The sequence below is a fragment of the Xenopus laevis genome, chromosome 8S (assembly GCF_017654675.1).
Source record: "Xenopus laevis strain J_2021 chromosome 8S, Xenopus_laevis_v10.1, whole genome shotgun sequence".
NCBI classification, from domain to species: Eukaryota; Metazoa; Chordata; class Amphibia; order Anura; family Pipidae; genus Xenopus; species Xenopus laevis.
This window is the reverse complement of record NC_054386.1, coordinates 33087596-33102564: the sequence shown is the minus strand read 5'-3', so window position 1 is coordinate 33102564 and position 14969 is coordinate 33087596. Positions and strand designations below refer to the sequence as shown.

The 14969-nt window shown below is 41.1% G+C and overlaps 1 protein-coding gene across 1 annotated transcript; it reads right to left on the bottom strand.

The window, feature by feature from the left end:
* Positions 1-389: 389 nt before the first annotated feature.
* On the bottom strand, positions 390-14143 carry LOC108699947 (prostaglandin E synthase). Its single transcript, XM_018232694.2, has 3 exons — positions 13950-14143; positions 5583-5665; positions 390-896 (listed from the first exon to the last, which is right to left on the bottom strand). Exons 1-3 carry the CDS (start codon positions 14055-14057, stop codon positions 647-649), a joined length of 441 nt encoding a protein of 146 aa, XP_018088183.1. The 5' UTR covers positions 14058-14143; the 3' UTR covers positions 390-646.
* Between the last annotated feature and the right edge of the window lie 826 nt (positions 14144-14969).

The window sequence follows — 14969 nt, the reverse complement described above, 5'->3', positions numbered from 1 at the left end:
TTCAAGCTGCGACATGATGGCCACCATCTCTTAAAGTAGAAGGAAAGGTTAAAACTAAGGTTATCAGAAAGGTCTGCATAAATACACCAGTAAATCCTCAAAGTAACGCTGCTCAGAGTCCTCTGTCAAAAGAAACACTGCATTTCTTTCCTTTTATTGTGTACACATGGGCTTCTGTATCAGACTTCCTGCCTTCAGCATAAACCTCCAGGGCTTGGGCTTGAGCATGCTCAGTTTGCTCCTCATCCTCCTCCCCTCCCTTTTCCTTCCTCCCCTCACTACTATAATCTGAGCCCAGAGCTATGAGTGAGCAGGGAGAGACTCAGGCAGGAAGTGATGTCACACCAAGCTAATATGGCAGCTGCTATCATAAACAAACACAGAGTGTCTAGAGCTGTTTACTCTGGTATGATAAAAAAGTCTACAGAATAAAAACAGTGTCATAGCTTGTACTATTGTGGCTAATATATTGGCAATAAGCTCTCTCTGTGGCTTTCCTTCTTCTTTAAGAGGAACCTTAATCTTCATCTCTACCAGAGGGGGCTGGGGTTTTAGCAAGCGAGGGGCCCTCTGGCTGAGACAAAAGGCTATATCCCACTCTGCAGTATGATCGGAATGTATTTCTCAGGAATGCTTTGGGCTTTGGTTACCAGAAGGATGCGAAAGAGTAGAGAATCTGAAGGACCATAGAAAAGCAGGGCAGCTGTGCAATACTGTAGGCCATGGAACGTGTTGGGGGTTTCAGAGCCAAGACATAAGCCACCGTGTGGAGTACTCGGCATATGAAGAAGATCTGGAAATGGATCCTGGCAATGGTGGGGTTGGGACTGAGCATAGAGTAGACAGCTCCCAGGAACAAGAATGGATAAATGTTCTCCATGTCATTGTTATGAGCCCTAGAAGACAAAACAGAGGGTGCTGATGAGTTAGGGGACATGAGACTACACAATCATCACAAAGTATATACATATCAATGCAACGGTTTCTCTTCCATTTATATGCTTTCAGATAGCCCTTCATATAGACCTATAGGTGGAAGCTGCCACATTGCTTGATGAAGTATTCACCAAACACATTAGGCCCCACTCTAGGAGAGCAAAGTTTACCATGTGAAAGGAGGAATATCGCTGCTTAAAGTGGAAGCTAAGCCAACAGGGCTACATACAGTCTGGACCCCCTTCATCCTCTGTACAACTTGGGGTCCCTTGTGCTATCAACCCACCCTAGTGCTCCATACTGTACCCCATTTCCCCCCAGTCCTTCCCTTGGATACTGTGTATACAAGCCACTGGCTAAATACAGTCTATTGGTTAATAACAGAAAGCAACTGAATTTTTAATCTAAGCTAGGGATGCACCACTATTTTGGATTCAGCCGAACCCTTCACGAAAGATTTGGCCGAATACCGAACTGAATCCTAATTTGCATATGCAAATATGGGGTGGGAAGGGGAAAACATTTTTTACTTCCTTGTTTTGTGACAAAAAATCATGCAAATTTCTCTCCTTGCCCCTACTTTGCATATGCAAATTAGGATTTGGCCGGCCAGAAGGATTCAGCTGAATCAGAATCTTGCTGAAAAAGGAATCCTGGCCGAATCCCGAACCGAATCCTGGATTCGGTGCATTCCTAGTCTAAGCCATGCTCTGCCATGTAAATAAATTTGGGGCATAGATATTTATTAACATGTATATATAATGTATTTTATATTAAAGGGGTGGTTTAATGTTGGGTTAACTTTTAGTATGATATAGAGAGGGATATTCTGAGACAATACGCAATTGATTTTCATTTTTTATTTTTTGAGGTTTTTGAGTTATTTCGCTTTTTATTGAGCAGCCCTCCAGTGTGCAATTTCAGCAATCTGGTTGCTAGGGTCCAAATTACCATAGTAACTATGCATTAATTTGAATAAGAGACTGGAATATGAATAGGAAAGTAGAATACAAAGGTGGGTAATAAAAAGTATAAATAATTATACGTCTGTAGCAATTATATATTTCTGTGGGGTCAGTGACCCCCATTTAAAATCTGGAAAGAATCAGAAGGCAAATATTTCAAAAATGATATAAGCGATTGAAAAGTTGCTTAGAACTGACCATTCTTTAACTTACTAAAAGTTAATTTAAAGGTGAACCACCCCTTTCATACAGCAGCCACATTTTTGCCAATGTTGTAAATTAGATGACTTTATCAAACAACACTGACTGTCAGAAGATACAAAAGGGCCATGGTCATTGCAACTTACAAATAACATGGAGAAGGGAGCACGATACACAACATAAAGGTTTCCTTCCAACTGCCAATGTTGCAATACATTGTTTTTCATTGGCACCGAAGTTACAAGTTCATGCTATAATGCTGCGGTGTATTTGCACAATATAAAGGAGCAATGCATAGAAGGCTGTGGCTCTGTTGCAACCCCTCACTGAGAGTCACTGGAGCCCAAACACAAATAAATACACCAAATTTATACTTCAACCCCCGCCTGTAAGGGCAAAGCTAAATCTGACTGAAGAGCACGTCTGGGCTGCATCTGATTGTATCTCTGTCTCACCCGAATTTCCTAAAATTGCCCAGCAGGGACTCTCCAAGCACCCAACAAGAAAACTACAGGGATTATTCAAATAAAAAATGTCCTACTTTGTAGAGATGGTTCCAAATTTTAGTGTAGACAAAGTGAATATATATGTAAATGCTTTGAGGGCATATTAATTTCCTGGTGTTATCGGAGAAGAAATACCATTTTACAATTGGGGACCCCAGGCCAGTGCAGTTTTCTGCTGATAGAAGCACCGGCCCGGGGTGTCAGGTAAGTAAAAGTAATCACTTGGGGGTGCCTAACTTTTGGAACCTCAATTGGAAAATGGTATTCCTTCTCCTTTAAAGTCTTTTAAAGGAGATGTAAAGTCAGTTTTAATTTTAGCCGGTGGAGGGCATGGGGAAGGCAGTTCAGGGAGATTGTCTCCCCGAAGAAGAGGAGATTTGTCGCTGGGGCAACTAATCTCCCCGAATTTGCTTGAGTGGACTGACCCTAAGGAGTAGCAGTTCCTCAACAAATATTATATATATATATATATATATATATATATATATATATATATATATATATATATATATATATATATATATATATATATATATATATATATATATATATATATATATATATATTACTACTGAAAGGGGTCAAGGGTGGCCTGTCCCTCATATATATTATATGTGAGGGACAGGCCACCCTTGACCCCTTTCAGTAGTTATAACCATAGGAGCATCGGAAGAGCAGCCCATAAATCACCTAAGAGCCCACCAGCTGTGCCGCGATCAAGGGAGAGGAGAGAAAGCTGTAAAAATGATTGCCTGTATCTCAAAGCAGGTACAAACATTTTAACAGACATATATTATAAAGTTGTTTAATTTAGTGATAAGAATCTATATATACACTTTTAAAAGATGACTTTACATCCCCTTTAATAAAGACAATTAAAATAAAAAAATAAATATAAATAAATGGCATGGTGCCCCTGTATACATTTCCCTGTGTTTCCAAGATTATATGAGGCACTGAAATCTCCAACAATTAGTCAGGCAACTTTAGTATAAATGTTCTGGGAAACATTTTGACACAGAATGTATTATCCAACTTGTGTATTTCTGTGACTGGGAGCTCTGCCATATTCACGGCCTTTACAAACAGCGCCATCCAGTGGTCAAATCATCAGGGGAGGGGGGGAAATGGCAGATTTAGGGGCAGATTTATCAAGGGTCGAATTTCAAATTTGAAAAACTTCAAAATTCGAATTCAAAAAGAACAACCAAAATAAAATCAATAGAATAGGTCCGTTTTCGATCGAATCAAAGTTTTCCCCAAAAAAGTCCACCAATTCAACCCAAATAGGTTCTGGGAGGTCCCCCATAGGCTAAAACAGCAATTCGGTAGGTTTTAGATGGCGAATGGTCAAAGTCAAATTTTTAAAGAGACAGTACATTCAAATTTCAAAATTCACATTTTTTTCAAATTCGAATCGAATTTGGACTATTCCCTAGTCGAAGTACACAAAAATTAGCTTAAAATTCGAATTTTCACTTCGACCTTTGATAAATCTGCTCCATAATGTGTCTTTAAAGGCATTTCTCAAGTCTTGAAGCAATGACCATTCATCACAGTATGTACCCACAGAGCATAAACCCAGGAGTGGCAGGGTGCAAGGAGTCCTTACTGCCATGTGTAGCCAATCTTGTCTTGTGAACATCATGGGAGGTGGGGTGCATGGGGAGCCATACCCCACACACTTGTATAGTGATCCCTGGCGTTTAAGAGCATGATGAAAATGCTAATGATTCTCCCTGCCAGGACTGACAGCCGGCCTATAAACCTTAGGCACTCCTGCTGTTTTCCCTTTATGTGTTGGCAACACTCAGGTTATGGAAAAAATAACAAAACTTTTTCCTGTTTATCCCAGAAATGTAGTTAAGTCTCAGACAGGAATCTGAGCCACAGCTGAGGCAAAACCACTCTCCCTGAAAGGCAGAGCCTGCCAAGATCTGCATGGAGTTGGATGGTTCCCATTCTGTGGGACCATCTGGGAGCAGCTGTAATTCCTACATCCATGCAGAACTTGGCCCCCCCACTACACTGATTATCTGGGCTCTGCACTGCAAAGCGTCGCTGCTTCTCAATGGCCAACAGAAAGTCTTATTATGATTGGATGGACAAAGCCACAGTAGACTATTGCTGTAGTTCTGGGGAGAAGGTCCAGGCTGATAGGCCAATGCTAAGGAAGGAAGAGGTGCGGTATGTGACCAGGCCAAAGCCCCAGCAAACAGAAGTGAAACAGTACCCAGAGTCGTGCAGCTCTCTATGACTTTACAGCTAATGAAAGCAGCGCGTGTCTCTGTGGATTAGTTCATGATGTAGATGTTGGCACAACTTCACATTAACACTGAAACCTTTGCCAGAAATGATTTCCTCACAGCGCCAACGGTTCATAGTTTCACTGAAACATTATATGGTTTATATGGGCGGCTCTGCGCTCCAGGGGGAGGGAGGGAGGGGGGTATCAGGCATCCAGTGAATGGCTGCACATGGCACCAGAGGAGATGTGACTGGTCATGGCAAAAAGCAGGCCCATCACCCAGCTGGAACTGAACTATCGCTCTGGCTGAGGATGATGGGAAATGATGTAGTCTACAAAAACCAAAAAACTAGACTAGAGTCCAGACTGTACTGCACTCTATTCGACCAATGCCTTTTCTAATCCATCAGCTGATTGAACTGCAATCCACTACTATATAAAAAGCAGGAAAGATGCTAGCCATACAAGAAGAACAATTAGCAGTGCAGTATTGGAAAAGGCTGTAGAATAACATCGACAGTTGGTTAAATTCCCAACCTGCAGCCCTTGCTCCTGACCATAATGCACCTTGCTCCTCAGTGTCTGCAGATACTGTATCAAATATAAAGCTTTTCAGTCCTGGAATGAATGGGATAAATCCAACCCTAAAGCTAATTGTCCAGTGTCTCTTTAATCCCTCAAACAGAATGAAAGACAAAAAGTATCAGGTAATAATGAATAATGTACCTCCGGTATCGCTCCACATCAGGATCCTGTCTGTAGTACTGGATTCCCCCATGTCTCAAGGCATCTTCTGGATTGGCAAAGGCCTGTTGAAAAGAAGAGCAATTGGCGTTTATAATCACCAGCTGGGAATTATAGAGGCAATCTATGGCTAGGGGTGTAACAGTTACAGACAGCCCACTGAAGCTCTTTCAATACACTGGCACTCAATATTCAGGAATTCACTGAGCCACCTGTGGCTGGCATTAGAATGAAGATGCCACCTCTATAGCTCTGCTCCCCATGGTAAAGCTCTCGGCATAACAGTCAGTATCAAGGTTATGATATGTGCAAACTGGACTGTGTGGATATCACCCAGGAGGGAAGTAAAAAACTCAGAGTACATACAAATATACCAAGATGCTGCTTTATCAGTGTGCCAGTACAGCAGCCCTGTGGAGTAAAAGGTACAGTTCAGCAATGCCTTGCTACAGTCCTTAAGTGTGGTTAGCTGCCCACTGCTCCAAGCACGTACCAGTGATGCCAGTGGAAAGGGGGCGGAAAGAGACGTGCTAGAGAATGATAAACACAGCGCTTTAATTGCTTCTGAAGAATAAGTTCCGTGGCTGATCACATGACATCAATTTGGGATCGATTTCCCACACAATTAAAGAACCCTGCAGACGGAGAAGGCACCAGAACATTATTGTATAAAGAACAATGCAGCTGTTACCTTGCTCAATGTATTGGGAACAAGAGCAATAATGAGGGGGAAAACAGGGGGTTGCCCAGGCGCATTAACCTATAGCCTCCAAAAAGATGTTTGCTTTTAAACAGGTGATCAGTGTATATATATATATATATATATATATATATATATATATATATATATATACACACACACACACACACACACACACACACACACACACACACACACACACACACATATTAAGGCCCCCAGTCCATATTTACTGGTGTAGTGAGCAGGCTATATGACAGCACCTACCCCTCCTGCACCCTCTGGTCTCATGTCAGCAGACCACAGACGTAAGAAAATAAGTTAAATGCCCACAATGATATCACCTCTATGTACATCAACCTGTCGTTGTTTCATGACTTATAGGGGGGAGCATTCAGGATCCTGGCAAAGAAATGTGGAATATGTGGGTGCTATATAAATAAAAGATAATAATAATAATAAGTAAATGCATGTGAATAATTATCAGCATTGGGAAACATCAATGAAGAGAGCTGATCTTTTCTCTATCTTCTGACCAGGAGAGACAGTTATAAAATGAGTGCACTTTATGGTGTGTAAATGACGTATTGGTCTGTATATGCAGACAGGAATCAGAGCATTTTTGCCATTTTAGCCAAATTAATACAAGAGATGCACGTATTCTTGACGTAAAGTGGAATATAAGAGGTAATGTTGCAGGGAGAGTGCTACTAAGTGCTCCTATCTTATCTCTGCGAGTGGAAGAATTTAGCTCCCCCAGTTCATGATTGGACATCTGGTTTAACTTGCAGGTTGAAGACCACAGGGGAACCATGAGCAACCAAAAAAAATCCTGGAGTGCACAATATTAATGCAAGGAACTGTAACCCGTGGGTGGAACAAGCAAAGCACTCAGACAAGCAAAGCACCTGCTTCTCTTTTAGAGATGAACCCCCACCTTACAGTTTTTAGATGTTGTAGAACTTCATTCCTCCACATCGGTGTTATTGGTTCTTTGGAATGGCAAAAATATAATGACCAAGACACTAATGCACAGAGCTGATGTATGGCTGGAAGTTCAGAGCAGGTATACCCCAAAAAAACAAAAACAGGTTTATTTATATTTTATATAAATATACATTTAACATAGGGCTGTTTACCTTGAAATGAACTTTTAGTTTGAGGCAAAGAGTAATATTTTGAGACATTTTGCAGTTAGTTTTCATTGTTTATTATATGTGGTTTTTTTTAGTTATTTAGCTTTTTATCCAGCAGCTCTCCAGTTTGCAATGTCTGCAATCCAGTTGTTAGGGTCCAAATTACCCTAGTAACCATGCACAGATTTGAATAAGAGACTTGAATTTGAATAGGATGGGGCCTAAATAGAAACATAAATTTGTAAACTTACATAGCATTTGTTTGTTTTTGAAAGCTGAAAAGGCAAATAATTAAAAACCAAAGAAAAAAGAAGGCCAATTGAAAAGTTAACTTGAACCACCCCTTTAATACTATGTACCTAAGTGGCCTGGGTATAATAGAATGCCATTATCAGAGGCCTCTGTATAGACCCCTTGTATAGAGCACTAAATAACTATATATCTTTTTTTTTTCAATATTAAAGGGCAACTTCACAAAAACATAACTTTAGCTTTTTGAAAAGTAAACATAATTTTAATCAACTTTGCAATATACAATGAAAAAATATGCAGACGTTTCATGATTTTTGATGGTTTCTGCCAGTTCTATAAGCCTAGCCCCCCTTCTGCTCTTCTTCTGATCTATCTGACTACTTTGCTGAGCTGGGGGACTACTGTTACTTTGTATCAACAGCCAGCAGTCCTTAGAATACATCCTCCTAACCCCACAATTCCCTGCACATGTGATTTCAATAAGGAATGGAACATCATAGTGCAATGCATTGTGGGTTATGTAGTTCCTGCATGCTGTCTGTAAGCCGTGGAGAAGCTGTTACAATTTGCAACATCAGTGTTTTAGTCCCTCCTTCCCTGCCAGGATTTCAGATGATGCACAAAGAGAAGAACTGTTAACCAGCTGGATTGCAGCATAGAAAATGGCATTTATTCATACTTTTTGAAGAAACAGGTAACTGTGATGGGTATATTAGGGGTTTCTGTGTTATGTGGGCCTCTTTATCAAATTTTGGTTTGGAAGCTGGACTTCCCCATTAAATATAATGAATAGGTTCCCCTTTTATATGTAGTACTAAATAACAGGGCTGCCACCAGAAATCCTGAAAACCCATAATACTTGAATGCTCCTTCCACTTCACTGAGCAGTGAGCCAACTAAGTAAAACATGGCCCCAATGGGAAAATATGCCAAACAAACTTACCCATCTGGTCACCCTACAGTACACCAAAACCTTACCCAGTCCCCTGCAAGCCTCGTGCTTTTTGCAGTCCACAAATTTGACGGCCAGCAATCCAGTTTTGTAAATGTTAAGCAAACTGGTACCAAGTTCACAATTATTTTATACAGTTGGGACTACCATGCTCAAATTATTGTTCTTGCACCAAAAAGTTGGCATTGTGCCTCTAGTGACAAGAGCCCTACATGTCTAAGTAGACACAAGTGTTATTGTGCTCCTGTTATTAGGGCACCTCTTCCGTTCCCTATCTGGAAAAACATGCTGCGCTGTATTTGCTGCTGAAGTGGGTACAAAGCTAACATGTTGGAACACCTGATGGATAACAAGTGGAATCAAGGTAGCTACTGTCTATGATATTTCAGACAAGCTGGATCCAAATGCAATGCCTGCCTCAAATGCAAGGTAAACATAATAAACTGGTACCCCTAAAAACCTTTCTCCTTTAAAACATCTGGCAATTTAGCCCTGGGGCTAATCAGAAACCAACATTAGCCTGTATTTTACAGACACAAAAATAACCAAAGCAACAATATGACTCTGGATATGTGTTTTGTTATGCGTTTGATAATATCCAGGGACAAGGATATTATTAGGAGCCAGCAATCACAAAGCACCAACATATACCTGTAATACATCCCTGTACAAACAAAATATGGATATAAATATCAAACCTAATGACTACAAATAATACTGACCAATGCAGTAAAGTAAAGTAACATAAAGCAGTAAAGAGGGCTCATTCCTTAAGGCTAAGGCCACACTAGGCGATAGCGCCGCGATTTGACTCGCGGCGACTTTTCGCCGCGACTTTTAAGCCGCAATCGCTGGGGAAACTTTTGCGCTGGCGTCTATGCGGAATCGCGAAAAATCGCCAGCGTAAAAACACACGCGGCGATCTTTTCTCTACTGTCGCTCGAAATTGCCTCGCTAGGCGATTTCGAGCGACAATAGAAAAAAGATCGCCGCGTGTGTTTTTACGCTGGCGATTCCCCATAGACGCCAGCGCAAAAGTTTCCCCAGCGATTGCGGCTTAAAAGTCGCGGCGAAAAGTCGCCGCGAGTCAAATCGCGGCGCTATCGCCTAGTGTGGCCTTAGCCTAAGAGCTGACAACATACAGAAAGTGGACCCTGTGACTGCTAGGGGTCCCAATAAAAGTGAACTACCCCTTTAAGTAATTTGGTTTTCTATGCACCTGTGATGCCATAACACATCCATGTCACACTCTTTCTAATGGGATTATAACACAATATAGGTGGGGATAAGGAAACTTTTTGCCAGCCAGCCTTAGAGAATATACATTTAACTCTAGGCAAATCCATACATTAAACACAGTTATAGTGGGGCTTTCACAATTTGCATTTAAAGGGGATTTTCACCTTTAAATGAATCTTCAGTATGATGTAGGAAGTGATATTCTGTATAAATTCTCAATTCTTTTTCATTATCTTTTCATTATTTGTGTTTTTTAAGTTATTCAGTGGCTCTCCAGTTTGTAATTTCAGCAATCTGGTTGCTAGGGTCCAAATTACCCTAGTAACCATGAGAGACTGGAATAGAAATAATAGAGAGCCCAAACAGAAAGAATAGTAATAAAAAGTAAAAATAACAATTACAAATTTGAAGAAGGCAAATAATTCAAAGATTATAAAAAATAAAAAAAAATAAAAAAAAGAAATAAGCCATTCTATACCATATTAAAAGTTAACCTGAAGGTGAGCCACCCCTTTAACATTTACACCTTAAAGGAGAACTCCAGCAATTACATCCTGGCTAATGAAAGGAAATGTAATCCTAAGCAACTTCCCATTAAACATTCATTAAATATTGTCATTAGTTTTTTGCTATTGAAAGCAGTGTCTGTATATACTCCCTCTACTACTGGTTCAGACTCCTGAAACAATGTAGTAAAAGCCATCTGAATGGACATTTGTGAGTGTCAAGAGTCAGAACCAGAGAACAGAGAGGGACAAAAACAATGCTTTCATTGGCAACCGCATTTAAACATACAGCAGTGATCCCCAACCAGTAGCTCGTGAGCAACATGTTGCTCCCCAAACCCTTGGATGTTGCTCCCCAAACCCTTGGATGTTGCTCCCAGTGGCCTCAAAGAAGGAGCTTATTTTTCAATTCCAGGCTTGGAGGCAAGTTTTGGTTATATAAAACCAAGTGCACTGCCAAAGAGAGCCTCAATGTAGGTTAAAAATCCACATAGAGCTACCAAATGGCCAATCACAGCACTTATATGGCACCCCAAGAACATTTTTCATGCTAGTGTTGCTCCCCAACTCCTTTTACTTCTGAATGTTGCTCATGGGTTCAAAAGGTTGGGGATCCCTGACATACAGTGTCTTACATGAATATGAATATGAATTCCATATATTTTTATTATGCTAAAATGTTATTCTTTTGAGTATTTGGCTGGAGTTCCCCTTTGAATTCTGTAATGTTGGTTGCTATGTTGGTTGCTATAATGTTGCAACCCTTCAATGAAGATGCTTTATTTGTATCCAGCACCAATGCCAATATTGTGCATGCTGCTAGATGTGCTGGGCATTATCAGTTAAATAGGGAAAGTGTCCATAAAATTTGCAGTCCCACTGCTAGTACAGCCGACATTCCATGTGAAATAGTTCCTGTGCCAGACATGTTGCTATTGGTTGAGGCTGGACAGACCACTTCCCTCCCTGTCCACACCTTTGTGTCACTGAGCCCTGCTCTTTGCGTGTGGAGGGTTACGGCGCGTTCACAAGACGTAATGTGACCTTTCACGGAGTGGTGCAATCTGTGGGTGTGTGGATTTGCTCTCACAGGTATTAGCAGATGAAAGAGGCAAGAAAACACTTGCACAAACAAAAAAGCCGGCAGATAAAATTGTATTTTGAGAAGATGCCCAAACTGGCACTGGCCTACTAATGCTGGTACTGAACAAGAGCAGGTACATGCCACTTTCCATTAGAAAGGCCTGTAGAGCATCTCTGCACTTTCCCATTAGAATATAGGATACAGAGAAATATGGGCAGAACAAATTTAGTGGCACACTTGTAGCAGCTAAAAAATAACTTTCATTGTGAGATATGGGGCAAGCGACAAAAGACTACAAAAATAGCGCAGGCTATTCTCCCTAAAAGTAAAAGGTTCTGTGTCCAATTGCGTTGGCATAGATCTATGTAAAGGTACATAAAGGTTTTGCTTTATTTTAGGGATGGGTTCATTTTCAGTGCTATAAAGAAAAGGGTGGATGGCAAAGCAAATACCAGTTCTAGTGCCCAGAGTTTTAAATCATTGTTTAGCCCTTATCCTTCTTCTCCCATGACCTTGGTTCGTGGCACTAAGGTTGGTCAGTTTAAAGCCATATTTAAATGCTTTGCAGATCACCTGTCTGGATGAGTCCCCCATGCTGAAGCACGTTTATATATAATGTAGTAATGAATCCCTGTACTGTATATAGGTATAGAGCAGTGATCCGCAAACAGTGCCTGTGGCTTGTGAGCAACATATTGCTCAACAACCCATTATATGTTGCTCCCTGTGGCCCCAAAGTGGGTGCTTATATCTGAACTTCTGGATTGGAAGAAAGTTAAGTTGCATAAAAACAGGTGTACTGTCAATTAGAACCTCCTGTAGGCTGCCAATTTACATGGGAGCTACCAAATAGCCAATCACAGCCCTTATTTGGAATCCCCAGTCATTTTTTCCATGCGTGTGTTGCTCCCCAGCTATTTTTACAATTGAACGTGGCTCACAAGTTAAAAAAAGGTTGGGGACCCCTAATATAGAGGAACCATCTGCACAGAAAATCATTTAGGATGCCAGGAATTTTACCTGGAAGCTCCCACAATCTAATTAAACTGGGTCACTACATGTAAAGTGAATCCTGTACAGGGTGCTTTTGATAAACACCCGATGTACAGCAGCACCAACATTAATATTATGCTTTAATCTGTGTTTTTATGGGAACTGTAATTGTTTCATTATACTAATAAAGATATTTTGACAGTGTCGTTCAGTAAAAAAATAACAAGCTGTCACTCTGGCTGCCGCACACAGGTGGAGCTCAGTGCAAAAAATGTCACATTCGCTAAATGAGGCTTTTGTGAATACATATGAGCCACAAGGTGTATTGTGGGTAGGGTTGCCACCTTTTCTGGAAAAAAATACTGGCCTTCCTGTATATTTATTTTTTTCGCTATTAATAACATTGGGGTCAACCATAATTTTTACCGGCCAGGTGGCAACCCTAATTGTGAGCAGCATCACCATTAGGGCTCTTACACACGGGCGGTTTTTCCTGCGTTCCCCCGCGTTGCGCTTTGTTCTGTTCAGCTGCAGGGAAGCGCAGGAGTAGTAGACGCACTCAATTATTGTGAAGGGGGCTGTACTCACACAGACGCATGTAAGTGCCATACGCAGCATGTTGCATTTCACCTGCGTCCGTGTGAGTACAGCCCGCTTCACAATAATTGAGTGCGTCTACTCCTGCACTCCCCAGCGCTGAACGGAAGAAAGCACAACACAGGGGAGCACAGGAAAAATCTGCCCATGTGTAAGAGCCCTTAAAGCACTAAGAGTAAGCAAACACACCTGATGTGGGGCTGCAGCACAGAAAGCACAGCTGTACCTTTTTAAACAGGTAAGCTCTAATGAGCAGGGGGGGGGAGTCCTCTTTACATTCTGTCTTTATTTCTGCTGTACAGCTTTGTGTAATACGTTAATGCCATATAAATCCACAACTTTAGGCTTGCAATTGTATAACTGCCCTGCCCTCATGCTCCTACACACACAGCCTTTCATTACAACCAGAATGGGTTTCCTGCCCTCTGGCAAAAGTTGTTATTGGAGCCTGGAATTGTTTATATCCCCTTCTCTCATTCCACCAGTCCCTCTGTGCTCCCCTTTCCTGCTGGATTTTGCTCCATAGAGGAAGAGGAGAGGGAGGGGAGTGGGTTCAGATACTTTGCTCTGGAATGTTTGGATAGTTGGAACGTGAAAGTTGCACTGCAGTGTATATACAAAGTGGACACATATGAGACCCACATGCTGCTGCCTGGAGCTCTGCTGAGAATCCCCCTATTTATTTATTTATTCACTCAGGGGTGCTGTGATTTTAAAGGGGATTAGGTGGTAACCCTACTCCAGAGTGTTGCGCCAGCCCTTAGGAATTAGGAAACACCGGAAACTTTACTTAGAAAATAGCCTTAAGTCTTAACATTTTTTGTAGTTGGATGTTTGTACCTCTGTGCTATAGAAGTGCCTGACAAAAAGAGAGCTCAGGAGAGACTTACCTTCTTGCGCAGTCGGATCTGCCCTGTGATGACAGCTATGATGTACATCTTCAGGATGAGCAGGGTGCTGTAGAACACAAAGGAAGCGAAGACTTCATTATCCATCATGTATCCTAAGGATGCACTGACTTATTGAGCTGTGCAGCAGGCAAGCAGTACTCTGGCAGTGATACACAGGGAGAGAGGAAATGAGAGCAGCCGCACAGCAGTGGGCGGGACAATACAACTGCACAGCTGGTAATCCTAATATAAAAAAAAAAATATTATATGCCTAGAAAGGAATTTTGTAAAAAATAAATAAATAAATAACTGTGGGGTCATATCGGCTTTCAAACTGTGTTTTGGGAATAGTGTAAGCAACAGCTTCTTTTCCCTTCCATCTAGGGTTGCCACCTTATCTGGAAAAAAATATTTTTCTATAATTTTCTGGGTTTTCCCTATAAATAACATTAGCATCAAGCAACATTTTTACCGGCCAGGTGGCAACCCTACTTCCATCACTTGCAATCTGATTTAATTGTTGTGTGGACACTGACTGTATATATATATATAACATGATTGTAAATTAACACTTATGCCCAGCCTGCCTACTGGATGCCTGGCATCACATCCCTCTCTCTGCAAATATCTTAAATGTATTATACAGCTCTGTCTAGACACTATTGGAAACATCAAAATTGACATGGCACATGAGAAAGAATATAAGTTTACAAAGAGGAGTTTCCAGTATAGACATGGAACTGCTTTTGATTTAGACGCAGGTCTCTTTAAACTAAGGTACTTTCACAACTGTCAACTCACAGAATTTTCCCCTGACACCTGTGGCTCATCAGCAGCTGAAACATCAGCTACAATACAACTCAAACCAGTAGCACCAGGAGTCATATGGAAAATTAGATATCCTGGGCCCAGAGGCATCAAACTACCCCATGTCATGTGATAATGGTCACTTCTGGCAATTTTAAGATATTATTTCAAGTTATCATTAAGAGTGAACAGAAATAAGTAAATAGGGCCTCA

Excerpts from the sequence above, each read along its gene's own strand:
- LOC108699947 (XM_018232694.2), bottom strand. The coding sequence starts at position 14,057 with ATGATGGATAATGAAGTCTTCGCTTCCTTTGTGTTCTACAGCACCCTG. Across the intron at positions 5,666-13,949 it reads AGATCCGACTGCGCAAGAAG|GCCTTTGCCAATCCAGAAGA; the intron begins GTAAGTCTCTCC and ends TCTTTTCAACAG. Across the intron at positions 897-5,582 it reads GATGTGGAGCGATACCGGAG|GGCTCATAACAATGACATGG; the intron begins GTACATTATTCA and ends TTTGTCTTCTAG.